General features: G+C 42.4%; 1 protein-coding gene across 1 annotated transcript in view; it reads left to right on the forward strand.

The window, feature by feature from the left end:
• Positions 1-22,253, forward strand: part of LOC104499281 (thrombospondin type-1 domain-containing protein 7B-like) — a 38,891-nt gene that overhangs the window by 2,542 nt on the left and 14,096 nt on the right. Inside the window, exons 2-7 of the mRNA XM_010142766.1 lie at positions 955-1,088; positions 1,819-1,972; positions 12,301-12,442; positions 13,843-13,958; positions 14,474-14,591; positions 20,956-21,101. Coding sequence (XP_010141068.1) covers positions 955-1,088; positions 1,819-1,972; positions 12,301-12,442; positions 13,843-13,958; positions 14,474-14,591; positions 20,956-21,101 — 810 coding nt within the window. The remainder of the gene's footprint in view (positions 1-954; positions 1,089-1,818; positions 1,973-12,300; positions 12,443-13,842; positions 13,959-14,473; positions 14,592-20,955; positions 21,102-22,253) is intronic.

Raw genomic sequence — 22,253 nt, forward strand, 5'->3', positions numbered from 1 at the left:
TGGGGAGGGGGTCGTTAGAAGATAGGCTAATGATTTACAGTTATTTCAGTGTTGAGAACGGAACGGCTCCGCAGCAGCAAGGCCAAGGAGGTTTTGGTGTGTGGAAGAAGAAATTTCAGGTGCGCTGTATTTTTCCAGGGCAGCGCATTGTGCTTCATACAAAGCAACAGAGAGCACTGTATCTTCAAATCAGCTTCTGCGGACAAGCCAGATTCAAAATAAATAACTTTTATTCATTACTGTAATAGAACCGTTGATGCATTCATTTGTTTAAACCTAAAAAATCTGCTAAGGTGCTATATCTCAATGTGTTGCTTCTAACAACTTGAATATCCAGCACCTTTTAAAACTGTTTATCAAGCCTTTGGCTGTATTTTTCTCTCTCCACAGGTACCGTAGTTCAGGCAAGTACACGCTCGTGTTTGATTACGAGATATGTTAGAGATAAGTCACTTGCAAGGAAAAAAGCATTTACAGGTTTTGTGTATAAAAATGAAATTTGTAGGACGCATGAAATTTCATTCTTTTATGGTAAATGACTTACAAGGATCCGTTAGAAATAAAGGTAAATGAGTGCTGATTTTAAGTTTGTACCTTACAAAACACAAAAGGATGCAGTGCGTACGGTGCTGCTGAATGACGTGTGATAGATTATAGCGAGAGCAGTCAGAGCAAATGAAATTGTAATGAAGTTCCTCTTCTGGCTCCAGGAAATAGCTGTTATTTATCCTGTTTCCTAAGATGCTGCATGCATACTACCACTATATACTTAAAAATCCCTTGACAAGACAGTAATGAATAAATTAACTTGAAGCTATTACAACACCCTTAACATAAGGAGAATAAGCCGGGATATTTTTCAGTGTACGTTTTCCTGGGTTCAGCTGAGGCTCTTCTGCAGAGGCGGTAACCTGGATAGTTCAAATGAACAGTTTTGATTCTTCCTCCTGGCAGGTGTACGAGGCAGTCCCATGCTACAGCGAGTGCAATCAGTATTCTTGGATAGTAGAGCCGTGGTCTCCATGCAAAATCAACAGCGAACAGAATTCCCTCCACTGTGGAGAAGGAATACAAACGAGGAAAGTCAGGTGCGTGAAGACAACAGCGCAGGTACCCCAGATTAAAACCCAGAGCTGGTAGGTACTTGTGTAAAGCTGCTGTAGCTGACCGTCTGACACTGAGTACATTGCCGAGTCTGGTGTATTCCAAATGAAAAGAAACATCTGCAATGGTTTACAGGAAAAGCATCTCAGAGATGCAGCCTTGTGTTACGGCCGAGACGTCTTTCGGAAGGAAGGCATGATGTTTAAATTAGAATTCTTCAACCTAAATGCCATATATACATAAAGCCCCCTGAGGTGCAAAGCTCCATATTCTGATTTGCTAACATTTTCCCCAAGTAATGGCACTGGAGTCGCATTCGTTGTCAGTGAATATTCATTCCCCAGGCATGGGGAGACGCTGAGTTATTTCCAAATGTTTGGATTTTCCTAGCAGGAGCACAGAGGTTTCTTCTAGCTGGTTGTCATTTTCTGTTTGCTCATCTGTCAGATGATCAAAGTTAAACCCCTTCAGTATGAAGTTTGAGATGTTTATTTAATGTAGTTTTTGAAATCTGTGAGTAACAAAAGCATGCCGTGTGTGTAGCTGGTTTTGATTTGCATTAACATGATTAACTCTTCTTTTTGACCAGCCGTGCTGTACGTAGCTCATGGGTTATGTATAGCGTCCTGTATGGGGTCGAGCAGACCTGTTGCTATTCGTCGCTTCTGTGGCACGCTGATCATCCTCTAATGAAAACGTCTGTTTTCTGTGTAGGTGTGTGAGTGCTGCCGAGGACCGCGGAGGGGAGGCTGTGCCCAGTGCGCTGTGTAATCAGGCTGAAATTCCAGATATAGTGCAGAAGTGTAGCTTGTACTGTCCCAGCGAGTGTGCCATGTCTGACTGGGGACAGTGGAGCACGTGTCCGCAGGTAGGCTCTCCTGCTTGTGCCTCTGTGACAATGTTCTTCACATGTCAGTCTTCTCTGTCCTTCAACTGTTTCATGAAATAGTTATTTTCTGACAAAATAAATTGTTTTCTGAGGGAAGTCCAGCTTAATGGGTCCTGCCAGCATGGTTGAATCTAGAGATTTTTGTATTTCTACAGAGCCTGGGCTATACAAAATCAGATAGTAAAACACATAGTCACTACTGTGAGTTGATTCCGCTCATCGTTCCTCTTGGTCTATGGGAGAGGACCCCCACAGGTACAGCAGGTGAAGGGATCAATATGCTGGCTGCAGTAAGGACTGTCTCTGTCAGGAAACACTTGCAGGGGAGAGCTCTGTGAGTGATGCACTACTGCCATAACAACCTGCTGGTAAACTGAGGTGGTGGCACTTCTTTGGACAGGTCTTAGGCCTGAAGAAATGACAGCTCTCCCTTCCCAACAGACACTGTTTCTGTCCAGGGTCTCCTCCTCCTCAAAACCTTGAGGGAAGATTTGAGGCAACAGCAACAGAAGGGTATGGCAGCAAGATGCCTGCACAATTTATCATGTCGTGAAATACTTGAAACTTTGTGAATTATGCAGGGACTCAAGCCACTGCCAAGTGCTCTGGGCTTTCCTAAGTGTGCAAGATGGAAAGAAGCTGCAAATGCTGTCTTGTGAAACCCCTCTGGCCTCAAAGTGTGTAATGTCAAGTTTAGTGTTTCTCTCTGATCGGTGTTGGAATACGTGCCAGGTTTAATCTCAGGGGTTTTTTTTTTAATAGACGTGCTTGATGCATGTAAGTGACAAACGTATTCATTGCCCCTGTGTTAACAGGGCTGTTACCAACAGTCTGAGTGGTTATTGGGCAGGTATTTATACTACTGCTGACACAGGTAATTTCCTCCATAATATTTTGTGTAGCATATCAATATACTCGGTAAGAATGTGTCACATAAAATCCTGTGTTTCATTTCCTGCCGGTGCCTCTTCCCCAGTAGCGTTGCTTTGATGAAGTGTAACACTTGCAACCGATACAGATGCTTTCAAAAGCACTTGGGACCTTTCAAAGTCCCACTGTGGTTGGGCAGTTTCTTTGCCATTGACTTCTTTTTTTTAAGAGGTGGATTTTCTTCATTTTAGCATGCAGTAAACTAATGCAGAGATCCTCAACACCACTGGTTATTTTTCAGGTGCCTTGGTGACAGTCAGTTGGTCACAAAGGACTGTCTGAAGCTTTAAGCACCTTAGTATCCTTAAGACACCCTGAATTTTTGTCTGAAGTCTCCCTCTCAGCAATGGCGAAGCCTCTGTAGCTCAGAAGCAGGAAAGGGATGCCCAGATCTCGTGGGCTGTGTTCCATCAGGCAGCGTAGCTCTTGGCAGTCGCAGGGCCGAGTGCCACAGTCCCTGTGTCTCCTTGTACATCCTTTTGCCATGGTAGATGTTAATTCAGAAATGTGAGGGCATCTTTATGCCAATGCAATTAACCGAACAATATGTTTTCACAAGCTGTTCTGCAATGCTTTGTTGTGAAACAGAGATGACTGTGTGCGGATGGAGCATGTGTTTAAATAGTTCTGTCCAGATGCAAGGCGATGAACAGCTTGAAGTTTTACGAACAGATAAAACCCTCCCTTTGATGAGTTTACAGCAGTGCCATCTCCCTTATATAGCTGCTCCAGCTATTTGTGTTTGGTTTTGAGGACCGCAGTACAGTCTCTCCCAGGCTGTGCACGCTTAACATCTCCTGGACCTGCTGGAAGTGCAAGACTGGCTGTACCACGATGGTTGTGTATCTTCATATGTGTGGGGGCGCGGTGGGATGGGGCAGGGATTGAGGGAAACGTGGTCGCCGGGAGTGAGGCATTGCCAGCACCAGGGTAATAGATGCAACCCTCCATCTCCTGAGTTGCCACTAGGAGAGGTGCTTGGTGACAATGTCCACAAGCTGGTGGTCAGGGTGAATGGGGTAACAAAAGCAATGGAACCTACAAAAGACCCTGTTTTGTCTATAAGGGAAGAGCTACGAGTGGTCAGCTGAGGAGCTCCACTGGTTACAAGTGAGAGCTTGTGTCTAGATCTTACATGGAGACACTGCATGTAGACTCTGAAATATAGGTCTGCATCTGGAGCTGAACCTCATCTTAAGTCTTTTGGTCAGACCCGTTGTGCCTCCAGCCTTGTGTCAAATGTCTTTCTATGGCGCCCAAAACCCACATCAGTAAGTTTGTGTGCGTAGAACCTCTTCCTCATTAGGGCTGTGTATTTAATTGTTTTTGAGGGAATTTTGCTCAATAGCTGGTTTGCTCATGCATGAGTTCGGGTTCGTGCTAAACTGGATGTAATGCCTGTCTTGAGGATGTTTAAAATGCATTTTGAATATTCACCGAAAATCCATTTTCTAAGTATCCTTTATCTTACCTAAGTAATCAAAAAAATTTAAAGGATCACAACATATTGCAATGAAAAAGCAAAACCGTACATCCAGGCTGCTCTTTTTCAAGCACATTTACATTTCATATCAAAACAGTTGGCACTCTTTTAGTCGCAGCACTCCTGTGAGGCTGCTGCCAAGGAGCATTCCAGGTAATATTCCTGTATCTCTGGTTATGTTTGGCTTGCTGGAGATAAAGAGGATTTATGAAACTTGACAAAATCTAGTTGGTAAGCAATGAACAATCGCAATTTCAGCCTCGTCTTTGCCTGAGCAGCTCTTCGATTTGAGGTCTTTACCTAAGATTTTGGCCAGGTGAGAATTCCTTTCCAGTCGCTTTGTGCTCTGCTCATATTTTATCGTGTTGATAATAAATTCATCCTGATAGCAGAATAACTAACTCTTATCAGCTGAATACAAAAAGGCCTTTTAGATTATCCGGTGTACCTTTTGTCAATATGTCATTGTACTCTGGATACTTCCTAGGGTATTACTCGGTTTTATCTTACAGCAATAATCTTCCCATGTGAATTTTCAACTTTCGGGATGGGAGATGATCCTGAATCATGTTCAGATCAATGAGTCATAAAGGTGGTGACTGCTTTGTCAATAGGGAGTATTTTCGTCAAATTTTTTGCTAAAACATTGGATTTGTTTTACCTTTTGGCTGCAGTTCCCTTTTGCTTTTAAATATTTGTGTTTCTAGGGTGGTCTTTTTTTAATTTCAGATGCTCCCACAATTCTTTTATGTGTATTTTCCAAGTCAATTGCAATTTTGCATCTTGATCATAGTGCTATTTAACACTGCTACACAAAGCTAAATTTTAGTATTTCCTCTAATGGCACTTTGCCGTGACCCAGAAATGCAGCTGTTAGAAACGTAGTTCTTTGAGGTTACTTTTGAGGTTTTCTCCCTTTACTAGATTCAAGAAACTCATAATTACCGATTTAAAGCTTCCCTATTATTCTCAATTCTCTATTGTGAGAAGTAAATTCAAAATGGTTTTCCCTCTGATTGAATACTTATTTTTTGGCTCATAAATTTCTCTTCTTTGTCACTAAGTAACATCCGCGTACCTTAAATATCAAGGCTCTGAAGCCATTTAAAATAACAGTTTGAAGCTTGCTAGTCAGGAAAACAAAAATGATGAGCAAATTAGATTGACTTGCATTTTGCTTCAGAGATTTCGTATTCGTTTCAGCTACAATAGCGTGTTCAGTCAGACATCATCACTTGATTGCTCAAAGACCCAGCTAAACTATCTGGAAACTGAAATCCTATCATCTCTGTTACATATTCAGTGATCACATAACGTGGACTACCTGTGGTGTCTCAACTTTGTATTCATCTGACTTGGAAATGTAATTAATTAACTTCAGTTGAATTCATCAAAGCATTCTTAAAAAGAGTTAATGTGCGAGTTGTGCTACAAGTCCCTGAAATAATTACCTCAAATTTATTTTGTCATGTGGGTAGCCGTCACAGCCCCTGCAGCCGATCCGAGCAGCCTCCTTGTTTGCCTCAGCTGTTGGCATTTCTAGCAGCTAATTCCAAGAGGTCTGAAATTAGTTAATTATAGGAGGTTACATGTCTGGTGAGTGAGAACAGCTGTCTCTGTTTCAGGGAGCATTTTCCTCGTGGATCAATAGCAATGTTCAACGCTGAAGACTAGCAACAATTGAGTTGCTATTCTCTCGAATCTGCGGGGAGGGTGTAATAGTGCAACAGCTGATCGTATTAAAAGTGGCACCAGGCAATACAGCTGACTCTCGGGTTTTGCAGTGGCTTTCATCGTAGATGCAAGCTGGAGTTGGTACAGTTTGGAAATGCCAACTGGGAGAGAACTTGTTGCCTCTTGTAGATGCTGGGGCTCACTGTGTGCATTACCGAGGTCTCCATCGTGACTAGTACCTTCATACGTAGGCTTGGCAGAGGACCTGCAGTGTGGAGGCTGGATTGAAGAATGGTGCTCGCACAGAGTTGTATTTCTAGCCTAAGAGATAATTTATTCTCAAGCATGAGAATTTTGCTGGTCCAAGACTTTTTGGAAGAACATGCACTGCTCCAAGCTGTGACTTGATTTTTTTTTTATTATTTTATCAAGAAGTTGGTAAATGCTGTATTTTTTAGATTCATTGTTTAATTTTAGATTCATAGTTTTACTTTTATTCATCCTTATTAATAATCATTTTTTAAAAAACTAATGGTTATATATGAAGGCTATAAATATAATGTTTCAGAACCTGGATGCATCTCAAAACGAAAACTTATGCAAATGCATTTTCATTTCAAAAGACCACTCATGTTATTGTAAATGGCTTGTTAAATTGTTACAAAACATCCACATCAGCGTGAACAATATAACGGTTCATTGCACTGTTAAAAATAGTCCTGTTGCTGCCAATGCATTTACCTCAGACTGGGGTTGTACGCCGGCTTATGAACAGCCAGTTAAATATCATGTGGGCAGCTATTTATAGTGCCGTGTGCATTATACGAGTTCTTCGATAAATTAAACAGCTTAAAGGGCTCTCTAATGGGTTACAACCTTTGTGCTGTACAATTATGATGCATATGAAAGCCTAGATCAATGGACAGCTTTTAAAATCCATCACAAAGGAGGTCTAATAGTGTATGTTAATGTGGGATATGTTAACAGCTCTTCCTCTGGAACTTACCATTCATAACCTTGCAGTTTTATTTTAGTTAATACCCTTCTCTTGCAGAGCAAACTTTCCGTGCTTTGTCTGTTCTGTTATTGCCTGGCCCAAAGGCTGGGTGCATCCTTTGTCTGTGTTTGTGTCCCTCGCTTTTTATGTTAGCTTAAAATAGCGACGAGTGGTCACAGTGGAAAAATGTGATTGGCTTAAAGAAATATTTAAAAATACAGTAGTTAATAGTGCCAAGAACTCTTGCATAGAAATGAGATTATGGCTTTTATAATTTCTAAACTCTCCTTTGGGAAAAACTCTTGATTCTTTCCTACCTGAACATATTACATACCTCGCATTGCTTCAGAATATCTTGTTTCTGTAGTGGTTTGTATAATCTGGCCTCAAGATCCCTGGCTCTAAATCAGCTTTTTCACACTTCATAGAAAAGGATAATGGAAGTGGTGCAATTTAATACCATAAAGTAGGCTGGGACGGTATAGTTGTGTGTGTGGTGTCCTAGTACTGCAGGCTGTTAATGTGTGACCTGAGTTAGGTCCCTGTTGTTATTTCCATCCATTCCTACCACTGATTCCAGAGGAAGCACATGCCTGAATTATACAGCCCATTGCTTGCAGTCATCAAGCAGCAATCTGGACTAAATCCAGCAAACAACAGAGTCCGTAAAACCTAACTGAGTTGGCATCTAACCCTGAAGGTATGTACAGTTCTCCAGGCCTAGTCTACCTCCATGCATCACAGCTACCTCCATTTCTTAGGACTCATTTCCTGTATTTGTGGCCGGTCAGCACCCATATTCATCATCCTTCTTTAATCCATAAAGTGGGTTTCAGTTTAATAGAGGCAGAAATTGAACAAAGGTTTTGCACTTGCTAAGCAGGAACTAAAGTCTGACAGTCCCCATGCTGCAACAGGAACTACTTGTCCTTCCTGGTAGCCCCAGCCCTCTGGCAGAACAAAGCCTTGGTTTCCTGGAAAGATCATGTGAAGGTGCCAGGTCTCCAGAGTTGCTCTTACAGTGGTTCCCTGTAGCTGAGACCCAAACGAGGGGCTGAATTCCACCCCACCCTCTTCTCCTTCTGCTACGTGAGGTCTGTGCAAGAATCGCTTGGTCTGGACCCTGGCATGGATCATCAAGCTCGATGCGTGTGGAGAGCTTCAGCACCTGCTCAGAGTTCAGCATTGCGCTCAATTCAACCGTCACCTGGCTTTGACGCTGCCTAGACCTTTCTTAATAAGTCATTGCAGTCTTATCACCTTGGCTTTCAATTTCTGCATAAGGAGATTTGCTGTGAAGCCCAATTCTACCCCATTGTTACATACCGCCTTCTCCAGCTATGGAAAGCAGTTACGGTATTTATAACCACGGGCATAAAAATAGGTATCATGGCCATAAAGAGATGTTCTCAAAATACAAGTCAAAATTAAACTCCCACTACTGAACGCTTCCGTTGTATGTACCTGCCTTTCTCCTAACAGTGTTGTTGGCTGCCCCTTTTCCGCATTCCTTGTGCTTCCGCTGTACAAGTGTTGGCTAATGCTGAGGGCAGACCAGTTGTGATTACCTTACGGGAGGTAATGGCTGACTTAATGTAAAAATAATTTTCAAAAAGCTTAATCCATGATCAGTGAAAGTAGTAATTATTAATAGAACAGTAGGAAGTAAAATCATGTCTTTGAAAGTATTGCATCCACTCAGTGAGAAGAGAGGAGCTGTAAATGAAGATGCTCAGTAAAGGATTGCTGAATCACAGTGGGTTTTCTTTATTTAACCCCCCCAACATTGTAGATTCACATATGCTTGTGATAAGAAACTTGGATTCTTAGAGCCGTAGAGCAGATCTGGTCTTGAGCCATGTACCTGAACCTTTACTCTTTCGTATGGAAGGGTATTTGAACAGTCAGTTTGGTTTTGCCATTTTCTGCATTTCTGAGAATATTCAGAATCCACCCCTTCTGCAATCTTGCCCAAATCGGGATTGGTCCTATGATAATGTCTTACTTTAATTACCTGAGTAACACTTCTTTTTTCTGCTGCCTGCTCTACAGTGACTGCTGTTTCTGTGTTACCTCCTGAAAACGTGACGCACTGTTGATAGTGTTTGCTTTTTCTCTCAGTCCTTTTTAAGATCCAAATTCAGGACTAGATACGTACCACTGGTAGTGATGGCAGTGGTGACAACGGTGACATATCTTCCTCCTGCTATGCAGCTTACAAACTTCTCTTTGTTATTGCTTGTTACTACCCTCAGCGTTTCCCCGCTGGAAACACTCCCTCTTCCGTTTCCACCGTTCACATCCCCTAATGACTTTGAGTCTTCCAAGCTGTTTCTCAACCCTTGCCACATGGTAAATATTTTATTTGGGGGATTTTGGTGGGGTCATAAAGGAGTTGTGCACCCAAGCCCACTGAGACTCCAGGGTAGCTAGATACTCAGCTCCCTCTTGCTGCTTTGAAAATGCCAGCTTTCATCCTTTTTTCTTTGCAAGTCGTTCCCTCCTGCCGCTTACTCAGTTCCACATATATTTGGCTCAATTTTTTACATAGTTAACTTGAAAGAGTAAGGCCAGAAAATCAATTATAAAACTAAATTGACTTCTCAATTGACATAAAGAGAAATTCAACAAATAATATTACAGGATATTAGTTACAGTTTGCCGACTTTGAATTTTTGCATGTTTCCCATGTACTCAGTTTGATTAAATGAACACTTTTCCTACAGAGATTCTTTATTATTCGAAACTGGTAAAAGTGGGAAGCTTATCACATCCGCTGTGGCTTCTGAACAACATGGCTCATTAGCGCAGTGAGAACACCGGCTTCGGAGCTGCAGTAAACCACTCGTTTATTCGGGTCCTGGTAAACACCAGATAGAGTTTGACCTTTAGACTGGTCTGCTGCCCACCAGGAGGACATCTGAGAGGGAAAATGGTCCTTCTAGCCAGGAAATGAGAGTGGCTGTATGACAGCGTGTGCCGTGCTGTGCGGCGTCAGTGCCCTGGAATCGAGGACGGTGGGGCGCATGCTAGGCAGGGGGGAAAATACTATTTTATTGAAATAAGTTACTTATCTACAAATGATGCATATTTTCTGTCTGCAGGTTCTTGTTTTGAAGGAGCAAAAGCAGGTATTTCTGAGATGGTACAGACTTAACTTCTTTCACTGCATTTATTGATTTTTTTTTTTCCCCTTTGGTAACATAATGCAGAGAAACATTAATTAGGAGTAGCTACTGAGGTACCTTCTTTGATTTTTTTAAATATGTTTTGTTTTATTGGCAAATCGTTTAAGTTATTAGTGTTACTTGTGAGGATGAGCAATCGGTTTAGCTGTGGAAAAGTCAGTAAACTATTGGTAAACACTTAGCAGAGGTTTAATTTTGAGATAATTAAGAACAGTTGGGTATTTGAGATGACCTTGGATATTCAAATAAGTTTATAATTTAAAATTATTTGACAAGGTGTGTGTCAGCAATGATAACGTAATAGAATTTCCTTCACATAGTGTAAGCGTAAGGAAAACAGGCCTTGAGAATGTATTTTAAGACCGGACTAAACTTTTTTCCTATTTGTCCTGGTTATTTATGCTGTTTAGTTATGCTGTCCTCTGTGTAACTAATCCAGTTTACAGCAGTCTGAGATCTAGATTCATGCTGCAATGCCATTACATTTCTCTTTAATAGTCACAATACAGGAATTATCCATACTTTCACCCGTGCAGAGTTCAGTGTTTCCAGGCAGTTTGTTGCATGATAATAAGCCTGTGGTTTTAAACTGTTAGCTATTTTTTGTAATGGAAGTACTCTGTAGAAAAATCATGTTTTAAATTCCCAAGCATTTATGAAAACGTTTTTCTACATGCATTGGGGGGTTTTTTTGATGTTTGTTTTCTTTGCTGTTCCTGAGCAATCTTCAGCCCTGATGAGAGACTGTTAGGATTTAAATAGGTCATCTTGTTCAGGAAATTGCTGTGAATACCTTTAATAAGGCTTTACTTCCATTAAGTTTGCTGTGACCACTTTCGCACACCCACCCCCGCTGTACTGGATTGCCCTGCCCTTGGGGCTGTTTTCTGTCCCAGCCTTGCAGCTGAAGTGACTCTTAGGTATTCCTGTAATCACCCAGAATAAGCTTATTTAGAATTTTTTGTTATTTCATTTAATGAGATAAAGCAGCAAGCCTTAGTGCTCTTAGCATTGCCTGGTGTCACAGGCGTTTAATATTTGACGCTGTGACTCCTTCCTCCTGAAATACTTCCCCGGGGCGTGAGACACGGACACAACAGCTGGGATTGGGGCACCAGCAGTGGCACCGTGTTCCCCATGGCCCAGCCAGTGCTTATGCTCTAGCCCCAAATTAAGAAAACCAAGGGAACAGAAATGCGTAGGCAGAGTGGGGTGACACCTCTGCGTGACATCCGAAGTGAAGCACTCTCTTGCGCTGCAGAGGACGGGTGAGCAGAAGGCTGCAGGAGGGGATTTGTAGGGATGAGCAGGTGCTTTTCCTTTACATAAAGGGGATGTTTCTTGAAGGCTGAAGGCATTTGGTTGCTGTTGCTAAGTCTGCAGTGAAATGGAAAGAAAAACAGCCCCATTCCTCAGTGATAAGGCTGGAGAGCTGCTAAAAACAAACAGTTTTCGTGCCAGTAATGTGCAAACACGGATGAAAATCAGTCTCAGTTGCTTCATACTCACGTGAAAATGTAAACAAGCAAATCCTGGTTTATAGGCAGTTGGACATCAGTGTTTGTATGACATGCTTTGAAAAGTCACCTCATCTTGTTGTCAGCATCGTAACTGATAGGCAATTACAAATGTCCTTCCTAGAAATGAAAGCTTTGCTGTAACATCAGTTATTTCTTAAGAATGCATTAATTGTGCCAGAAATCCTGTCCCATTATTCAGTACTGTGTCACTTTTCTAGAAGTCGTGGAAAGTAGAGCACAGCAAGGTGGCACAGTCTTTATCCTGTTGGAATTAAATACTATAGGAGTGCTTAAAAGAGCTGAATCAGGGTGGACAAAGGACGACTTCAGTAATATTGGATTCTTACCTTGAACTGCATTTCTTTTCCTTCATATGCTTTTAAGTATCTTAAGAGCAGAAGCACCATTGTATCGTAGCTCAGTGCGTCTGCAGAGGTGCGTGTACCAACCCAGTCAGTCGGTGTCCGTAGGATTTACCAGGATCTCCTGGTAACTGTCATCACTTCTGTGTATAGGTGTGTGACCCGAGCATGATGCAAACCCGAACGCGACAAGTGCTGAGGTCTTCTGTCAATACAAAGCCCTGCCCTGAAGATTCACAAATGAAGCCATGTATCCTTAACCAAAATTGCTTCCAATATCAGTACAATCTAACAGGTAGGTGTAACTTTCCAATATACTCTTAGCAGGAAGTGACACCATTTACAACAGCTATGAAAGTGATGTTCTGCTTTTCCAAATATCTTTGCATAGAAGATTCAGCTCCTTAAAGATTTCTCCAGTTGTGTTCTTAGGTATGTTTGCTTGTGGTGTTGGTTAAAGCCTTGACATTAAGAGTAATGTGTAGACATCACTGATTGCACTAAAGTTAATTACATGCCTGCATTTTCTCTTTGTCCACAGGTTAGTGGACAAATAAACTGTTTTTAATGATTCATTGCAGGTATATTGGAAATAAAACAGGTTATATGTAGTCTCTTCTTTTTGGAGGGTTAGCAACAGGATGAGTTACAAAATTCCAGTTAAAAGAGTACCATCTCTGTGATTCTGGTGAAGGCAAAAATACCAACAGAAGTCTGATTTGAAGGCAAATATGGATTATATTCAGAGAAAAATGCATTATTTAGGACCTTAGAAGGAATTAGATCTGTTGCAAAAAAAAAAAAAAAACAAACCCAAACAAAAAACAACAAAGAAGAATTCCTTTTGTTTTGACCAGCTCGGTTTAATGAGAAAGCCAGAGAGAGGAGAGATCTAAGAGGAGTTTGGGTGGTGGTGGGAAGGGAAAACAAAGCAGGATAAAACATCTGCATATAAACTCACCCTGCTTGAAATAAAAGCCCTAGAAGCACACAGGCAGCAGAACGATGCCTTTTTTAACACCACGTTTAAGAAATGTGATGTTTAAGAAACATTTACGTGTTTATCAGAGGTGGAAGACACATAGTAAGAAGTTTTCTTTTCCTATGCTTCCTGTTTGTCCGTGGTATACGGACATTTCATTTGTTTCTGTTATGCTTTTTGTCTATTTTAAATGGTGTTTTAAAGCTTATTTTAGTTTAGTTGTACCCTATCATAATTTCAGACAAATAATAAGATACAAATCTTGTACCAGAGACATTGTTTTTATGTTATGAGTATTAGAGCTTAGTTTTAAATAATGTAAAGCTTTGCCTTGAGACAAGAAATAGGTTAAACAAGTTACCCTTCAGAAACTTCCCCAGCTACTTTATCCAAAAAGTGAAATGTTACTTCAGACAATAGTGTGTAGGCACACCAGCTGGGTTGACCTGATGCACTTTATCGGTGTTGGACAGTTTTCCGTGCACTCTGACGTGCCGGTTTCGTTAAGGGGGTATCTGAGTGCAAAGCGAGTGGTTTCTCCTCCGAGACTTGCTCGGTTTTAAGCGCAACTTTGTCTTTTGAGGGTCATTCTTGCGTTTGGGTTGCCCTCCTGTAGGGAAGCGCCGTGCTAGGGGAGGGTAACCAGCATGTTGAGTAAAAAGATGTGGAATGGCATGACAGCCATGACTGCATCCTTTGCTTTGTGTCTGCAGGCTGGAGCAGGTGCCAGCTGGGTGCCAATGCCACCTGTGGGCATGGAGAGCGGCGTCGCCTCCTGAGCTGCCAGCGCAGTGATGGAGCCACTGTCAGCCTGCGGTTCTGCCAGCGGGTGAGGATGGCACACGCGTGCATACAGGGCAGGGAAAGCAAACAGGATTCATCTTGTTTCCAGAAAGCCAGTACCTTCTGATCCGCACCAAGCCATCATCATAAATGGTGGAGAAGTTGTGTTTGGTGCTGGGAGTGCATCAGTGAGGTGCTTTGGGGAACACAAGCATCCCTGGGGTGTTAGTGGGTGGTATCACTATCAACCCAAAGGCATGGGTCCTGGCTACCAACCCTGCACCGTCCCAGCAAAGCTGGTCACTAGGGAGATTGTGCCCTACTAGAAGTTTGCGATTGTCCTTTCAGAATAAGACCCAAATGCCGAGGGACTCTTAAAACGTGAAATGCTCCAACACTGAAACTGCTTTCATTGTGGGACAAATCCTTTTATGTGGCAATGGTGGAGTCCCACTGGAGTCACTGCCAATTTTCAGTTTCCTGCGTTGGGGGCCAGCTGCAGCAGGAGGTGGCCAGGGGACGTGAGGGGGCTAATGTGTGTGTTTCCTTGTCATCTCACAGCTTCACCTGGAGAAGCCCTTGCAGACGAGCAGTCGGTGTGTGGTGGGATGCGCGGTGGACTGCCGGCTGTCGGCGTGGTCATCTTGGTCGCAGTGCTCTCACACATGTGGTGCCGGCGGTGAGTCCCCGCATGCCCTCCTGCCCCTTTCCCCCGCTCCCACACCTCAGCAGTGCAACACTGCTGGGACTCCCAGCCCCAGGCAGGCTCACACAGCCCTGGAGCAGGGATGCAGAGCTCAGGGATCACCCTGAGCCACACCGAGTCCTTCAGAGATAATTTTGGACACTGTCGAGGTCCTGAGGTGTTGGATTTTTTTAACAAAGCAGACTGTTTTCAAAGTACTCTAAAGTGAAAAACGCAGTTTAGGAAACCAGGTGGACAGTCAGTGGGAGGATTCTTTTATTAATTCAAACTCTCAGACTTCAGTCATAGGAAACATTAACCCCAGAGACAGGGGAGTACTTAGAGCTACTGAAGAGCTGGGGAAAGTTACAGGATTCTTAAGAAATGGATAATTAATTAAATACAAATCCTCTGGTGTAGTTACTTTTAGTAACATAATTACATTCCGTTGAAGAAGAAACACTAAGGCTATTTTTCATCATTGAGTCTATGCCTTGTCTCCATCTTGTATCCACAGGTCCCTGAATACTTGTATGACTCCAGTAACTTCAGCGAGGTTTTTTTATAGCCAGTAATGCTCACTAGCCTACAAAAAATGAAAGCATTAGGACCTCTTAAAACTTTATATGATTTTAAAACCCCTTTGAATATTGACGTGAGGAAACGCATTGAAGGTTTTATTCAAAATAAGCTTGTGACATTATTGCCCGGGATTCCGATGTGCCTTAGACATACAGCTAATGGTCTTTAAGATTCAAAAGCCATAATGTATATTAGAATCAAATTCACTTAAGGCCAAAAAGGAAAAAGCTCTTAACTTCCATAAAGTGATTCCTTCAGAGGGATTTCAGAGATCAAAGCACGTTGGAGAAAAAGCTTAATATTTGCATTAGTGGTGTTCTTTCTTTGCTGAGCTTTTAGCCCTTTTGTAAAGTAGTGCTTTCTTAACAGAAATGAATAATTCATGGACAGTGTTTTAACAACAACACACTAGGACTGCTAGTAATTCCATATTTTTTTTTCTTCGAAGTGCATTTTGGAGTGTTAATGCTCCTGTTGCTGAACAGACTTAAATTATTTTTCCAAGTGTTCAATCACTTACTAAAATAAATAGAGCTGCATGTGCAAAAGCAAGTTTTAACTTCATGGCTTTTAGCGTGCTGCAGGAGCAGCTCACCCTGTAGAATGCCTGGAGGTTTTTTTGTCCTGAGCTCTTACATTTCATAGTTTGCAAAGGGATGACCTCAAGTAAAGGTACGCATGGTATTCTGCCCCGATCCTGAAATGCTTATTCAAATCCTGAAGGCGGGTTAAAGAGCTGATGGTTACCACTGCATGCAAGGAGCGACCAGTTATGTCATGTCCTGAATCGGAGCTGCACTTCTGCAGAGAAAAACTGGAAACATTCGTGCGTGCCCTGCCACAGCAGACCTTCCCCTGAGTGACCTGACTGTAGATGCCAAACCTCATTAAGGCTGCTACAACCACACCATCAAGCCTAAGCTCAGCTCCGCCTATGGGGTCATCTTCTGGTCCTCAAAGAGCGTAACTCTGTTGTACTGCTAGCTAGAGAGCTGCCTCATACAGTTCACGACAGAGACAAATGTGGTGTAAAAGCTGGAGATACTGTTTTGTGAACCTCCAACATGTATGCAGCTGGGAAAGCTGCTTTAAAAATTGGATCATAAAGAAGTCGTGTTTTGCTCAGTCCCTCTCTATCACTTAACAGCTTTGAGGGGACCCAAGAGTCTTCTGATCTCATCCCAAAGCAGGAGAGTCAATGAAACAAAAGTACTTTGCATCCAAGTTATTCCAAGTGCGTGGATTATTTTACTGCAGCCCCAGCCCTGATCTGAGTTTTGCTGCAGCAACCATCAAGCACGGAGCTACGCTGTTATCGGACATCCGTGATGGCACCAGTAACGGACCTTGGCACCAGTCCTGTGGCCATGGCCTTTGTATGGTTCCAAGAACAGAAACTCTGTAATTTCAGCTTCTTCACTGAGTTCCAGTTGGTTATAAATACTTCTTGATGATGGTGTTAACAGAGAAGACATCTACAGGCAGTGCTTCACAGATGATTGCAGTGAGGGTTTCCTACCTAAAGGTTCATAGACTGCAATACCTTTGAAATCATCATGAATTTCTCACAGGCCTTTGTGAGAATAGGGTGAAGCCTCAAATTAGACAGGGAAAAGCAAAGGATGACAATACACGAGCTGTGGGAACTGGCAGTAGTAAATACTGATGTGTCTTCCCTTTGCCAAATAAGTAATTGCCCATTATTTTATAAAGCTGAAATGTAGGACTTAGATGCACAGTTCTCAGAAATAATTTACAGCAAATCACTTTTATACAGCTCAGCTGTGTATTACTGGCTCCGCTCACAATAACATTCTGCTTTTCTTGGAAAGCGTGGGGAAGGCCTGCTGAAGTACCATAAACAGCTTCAAAGAGAAACATAATTTAAATAAAATTCAGATCAGAATTTAGTGTTGCTGGATTTATGCTTTCATGTGTTCCTTAACTCAGTGTTAGCATTGTTGCTAACATTTTTATTCTCTTCCAGTATTGGTTCGCTGTGATATATTTTAATGGATGGAACCGTTCTCTTGCTCAGGTTTTATTTTATAGAACAATGCATTTAAACATGAAGTGGTGCTGTGGTGTACGTGGCACTGACAACTAATATGGTTCTGGTACACAGCAGCCAAAGGCAAATATATTGATTTTTTATAAATGATGATGACTAAAGTAGATCTCTCTTCCCTGCCTGCGCTGAGCCTACGGAGATGTGTAACTGATATTTGCCTGTTGCAGCCTTAGTTCTGGGCAGCATCTGCTCAGGATGCTGGTGAGGGCTTTAGGCTGACGCTGGGTTATGTATTAGGGTTTCTCCTATCAGCTGCTGTACTGCTATGAAAAGACGTATAGTACTGTGTTAATGGATGATGCTCCCGTGGTCTGCATCAAAGTCACTGGAAACATGTTTGGTAAGGATTATTCCCAGCAAGTTGCATTTCCTTGGTTAAGGCAAATGAGTACATGAGGATGATGAATTTTTCTATGTAAACATTTTCCAGTACCATACGGTTTCCCCCAAATCATCTAACAGGAGTGCAAAATAGTATAAACCCCCCGAAACCCAGGCTTTGCCCCTTGCAAAGCTGACTTCATCGGAAAAATTCTGGGATTTCCCCAAGTCACCCAGGTTTGAACACACTGCTCAGAGCCCAGGAGAGACCGTAGCAGGTTGTGGAGACATGCATCCCAACACCGGACTGACCTGTGGGGCAGAAATGAGCGGGATGAGGACATGCACAACTGAAAAATGTGGTGGTTACATTTTTCACTGATTCGTCACTGAGTTGAGAAAACATTTTTGGTTTTGCCTCCTGAAGAAGAAACGTTTGTGACTTTTTCTTGCTGGCTACTCACACTATGAAAGCTTCAGTCCAGTGGTGCTGGGAGACATTGCTGGAAGAGGGGCCACCAAAACCTCTCCCCAAGCTGTGGATGCCCCAGTGCCTGCTGGAGGGGCTGGCGGTGGGAAGTAGACGAAAAGCCGTGTTTATCATCAGTCCCATCTGCTTGTGACTTGATCTGACGTGACCTGCAGGGCTGTGTTTAAGGGACTTGATCCCCTCTCTAGTCTTGTGGCTGCCTGATAAGGCCGTGTTTTATATGCTCTGCTCATGCTCATCAAACAGAGAACAACGTGTCAGTAATTTTGACGGGGATGAACTGTAGCAGCAATGTTAATTGTCTTGGTTTCAGCCACGACATGTTGCTTGTGTGCATAAAATGCAAAGAATGACAAGAATTTTGGGGTGGTAAAAAATCTTATTCTTCTGATTTGAAAACATGATCCTCTGTTTCTGAGATGAAATTTTAGCTGTTGATGCAAAACAGGGTTTTAAGCGACCAGCATTAACAAGACTAGGCTCTTTCACAACTACTGAAAAATGTGAGGTTATGAAGAAATGCTTGTTTTCATTTTTCAGCACACTTTCTGTCTTAATTTTTGTCTTATTTAATATGCAGAGCAGTGGCAAATTCATTTGGAAACTAATGTAAAATTCACTTGAGAAATTAAAGAAGTTGCTTTGACTCTTCCAAAGTTTGTGTTGGAAAGAAATTATCTTCAGAGGCAGTGAGATCCCGGTCGCTGTAGGCAGAAAAAGAGAAGGTATTTAAGAATTAAAGATGGGCAGTTTTTCTGCTACTTGAGTGGTAGCCAAACATCTAGATAACGTTTGTTGAGTGTGGAAAACAAAGTCAGAGCTTTAAGAAACTCATTGCGGTGATAGTTCAAAGAAAGATTTTAGTGAAAATTATTTCTTCGATGATTTGTTCTCAGGATAAAAAAATGAGTCAAGCACCAGCTGACCTTTGTGAATTTCAAAGGTTGGGATAACCAACTGTAGGAAAATAAAATGTAAATAAAGACAGAATTGTTGTTAATTCCTCTTAAAAGGAAAATTACATTTTCCATTCAATGCTTTTTCTATTTACATTTTTCTAGAAAGATGTTAAACAGAGTGTATGAAAGGAAATTATTTAATTAAAATAGCTTGATGAACGCTTCAGTCTTTAGGGCCATCCTCGTGGAATCACATCTTTTAAGCTTAGGAGACCTCCTTTGCCATAGCTGCCGTTTCAGGAGCTGGTGCCTGGCAGGGCCACAGAGCTCCCTGGCCCGGGTAAGCTGCCTGCCCCGGGGCATCCCAAACCCCCCACAGCCATGGGCTTCCCATGCTTTCCCAGAGAGTCTTTTCCATTGCTTGCCAGTCCTTAGCATTCAGAATCAAGAAGAATTTGGAAAATTTAGTCCATTGCTGGAGAGGAAGAAACTACTAACTTTGGCCAGTTGGGAGGGGAGGGCTGCCATGGGGGTTGCCAGCAGCAGGCTGGGGTTTTCTCTTGCCTTGCTCTGACCACCGTTGAACCGCAGGATTTTTTCACCATTCCTTTCCTCTCAGCTGGTAGGACTTTTTTCCACCTCCTAATGTATCTGATTCCGTGGCAGCTGAATGCAGAGCCATGTGGATAAGAGCTTTTATCATCACTTCTATTACAAACTCCCCAGGTCCAGGGGATTAGAACTGGAGAAGGAAGAAGTCTTAAAATTGGCGTAAATGGGTTTAAAGATGGAATTCAATGGGTCAGAGCAAAGTAATAGCACAGTAAAGGTAAGAGAGCTTGCTAAGGTATCTGTCAGGAGCTTTTGCAGGTATGTCTGCATGTAATTCATTTGCTAAAATGTTTTTGGAAACCCTGCTCCGTGGAGAGTCATGACAACAGTTATTAGGGATGTACCTTAAACCCTGTTGCAGTACCGTTAATTAAAAAGTGCGTGCATAAATAGCTGGGAGAAGGATCTGGCTGGATATCGCAGCCTCCCCACTTTGCAGGGTGTTTGTTTCCCCCTCGGACTCCTCTCTCCTCACGACTGCAGCTAAACGACTGTGATCCAAATGGGAGAGCTCCAGCCCAGCACGTTATCTCTTTCCTTTTCAGTGAGTTAGCAATTACTGCTTGCCTCTGTCTATGCATGTGTGTGCCCTTATTACCCAGACCTTTTATTTTTTTAACTGCCTCTCAAATCCACACCTATTGAAAATCAAGGCAGAAATTTTATCCCCGGCACAATCTTCTGCATCCCGTTGCATAAGAGCTTTTTTTATTATTATTTTTCCAGTTTTCTTTTCCATTGGAGTCAGGATTCTAACTGAAACGTTTGAGTGAAAACATTCCTGGACAAAAATGGACAGCAAAGGAGATGAAAATGGAATTGCTATAACTTTAATGAATATATTCAGTTTTATTATTTCAAAAGTAGGAACATAATTGCTTTTTCCATTCAGTGGCTGAAGAAGTTTTCACCAATAATAAATAGAATTTTAATGGAAATGGCAGAAATGCTTATGGACAGTAATAGCCACTAGAGTGTTTGCAGTTTTCAAATTAGATGCGCATAATTGCTCATAAAAAGAAAATTTAATTTGTTAAAAATCTCTGGAAACATATTGAATGGGTAGTGTTAAAAATGATGCTGCCATAGGAATTATGTTCTTGTCATATTTAATAATCAGGATTTAGTCAAGTATTTAAATGTGTTGCATAAACAAATAATGTATTTGGGAAACATACAAAACTGTGTTTGAAAAAACTAGTGACTGTCACTTAGACTTAGCAATTGCATCCATATTATCTAATTAGTCTTCCCAATTAATTGCTTTTTTAACAGATTTTTAGTGGTGGAAAATGATCGAGGAATACTGATCAATCACAAAATCTGCCTTTATTTCTTCCTCCGGGTGTCCTTCACTGTGTCCTGTCTTCTCCCCTCGCCTAGGCCAGATGGTGCGTGGGCGCTCGGTGGTCCTGCGGGCAGCGGGTGAGGGCAGACCCTGCCCGGAGCAGCTCACCCAGCACAGGAGCTGCCCGGTGAAGCCCTGCTACAGCTGGCTGCTGGGCCCGTGGTCTCCCTGCAGAGTCCAGGTACGGCTTTCTCCAGCCAGTGCTCCTCAAGGGCTCCGCGGGTTCCCTGCGGCCAGGCTCAATGACAGAAATCATCATGGCATGGCAGAACCGATTGAGTGTCTCTGTGGCCGTTGATGGCGCTGGTAAGATCCGTAGGAAAGCAGGGGAAATTCAGGAGCGGTAAACCTCTGCACCTCGTCTTCCACCCATCAGCAGTGATTTATAGCAATGGGGGTTCAAGTACCACCAGCTTATAGAGGTATGAAAGTTGATTTGTGGAGTAAATGTGCTTGAGTTTGTGCTTGGGTAGGCATAGTCACCGTGACCTGTAATTTAATTGTATAAAATAACAAGAAATAGATAGGCTAGATTTCAAGAGAGCTTGGCCTTTTTAATCTTTCTTCTTTCCTTTTTCCCCCCTTTTTTAAGTACTGTATAGCAGGTCTTTCACCACAAGGTTTCTGGTACAATAGTGTGAGTTATTGTTTGAAGTGCTGGCTTCTACTTTCTCCTTAGCCTGGCTATCTTTGTAATGGTCTAGAAATGGCTGGGTGCAGTTGTGATGTGCTGTACCTGCACTCAGCACCTCTGCCTGGCACTGGAGCCATCATTTTTGCACTGCCAGTGACTTGCAACAAGTTTGAATTGACTTTTTTTCCGCCCTCTGTTTTTAGTTCTCTCCTTATCTGTTAGATCACATTTCCAGTATTAACCCATACTAGTCAGTAGCCAGTTTAAGCAGAGGTGAATCTTTCACAGCGATGTTTCTCGGGCAGAGTGAAGTCCACTCTGGCTGCTTAAAGCTGGTTTTACTGCAATGGTGATGGTAGAACATGGCTGAGGTGGGAGAGAGCCCTGTCTGGTCACAGGGGACAGGACCTGCACGCAGATCCACGTTAGTTATACCGCGTAGATTGAAGCCAACAATGCATGTAAAGACACATCCCTTGTGTTTCCTGCTCAGCCCTCTACCATGCTGCGAATGCCTGGAATACCTGTGTGGTTTCCAGATGCTGTAGGTGGACGTGTAGCGAATACTGCGGGTGGCAGAATAGAGACCAGAATTTCCTAGGACTTCGCAAACGAAATTTGGAGGGTGACAGTCTTTGGACAGTTCAAGATCAGAGAAACAGAATTATATTTGTATTTTATATAATGAACAACAACTCA

Source organism: Buceros rhinoceros, unplaced genomic scaffold, assembly GCF_000710305.1.
Source record: "Buceros rhinoceros silvestris isolate BGI_N320 unplaced genomic scaffold, ASM71030v1 scaffold10289, whole genome shotgun sequence".
Classification (NCBI taxonomy): Eukaryota; Metazoa; Chordata; class Aves; order Bucerotiformes; family Bucerotidae; genus Buceros; species Buceros rhinoceros.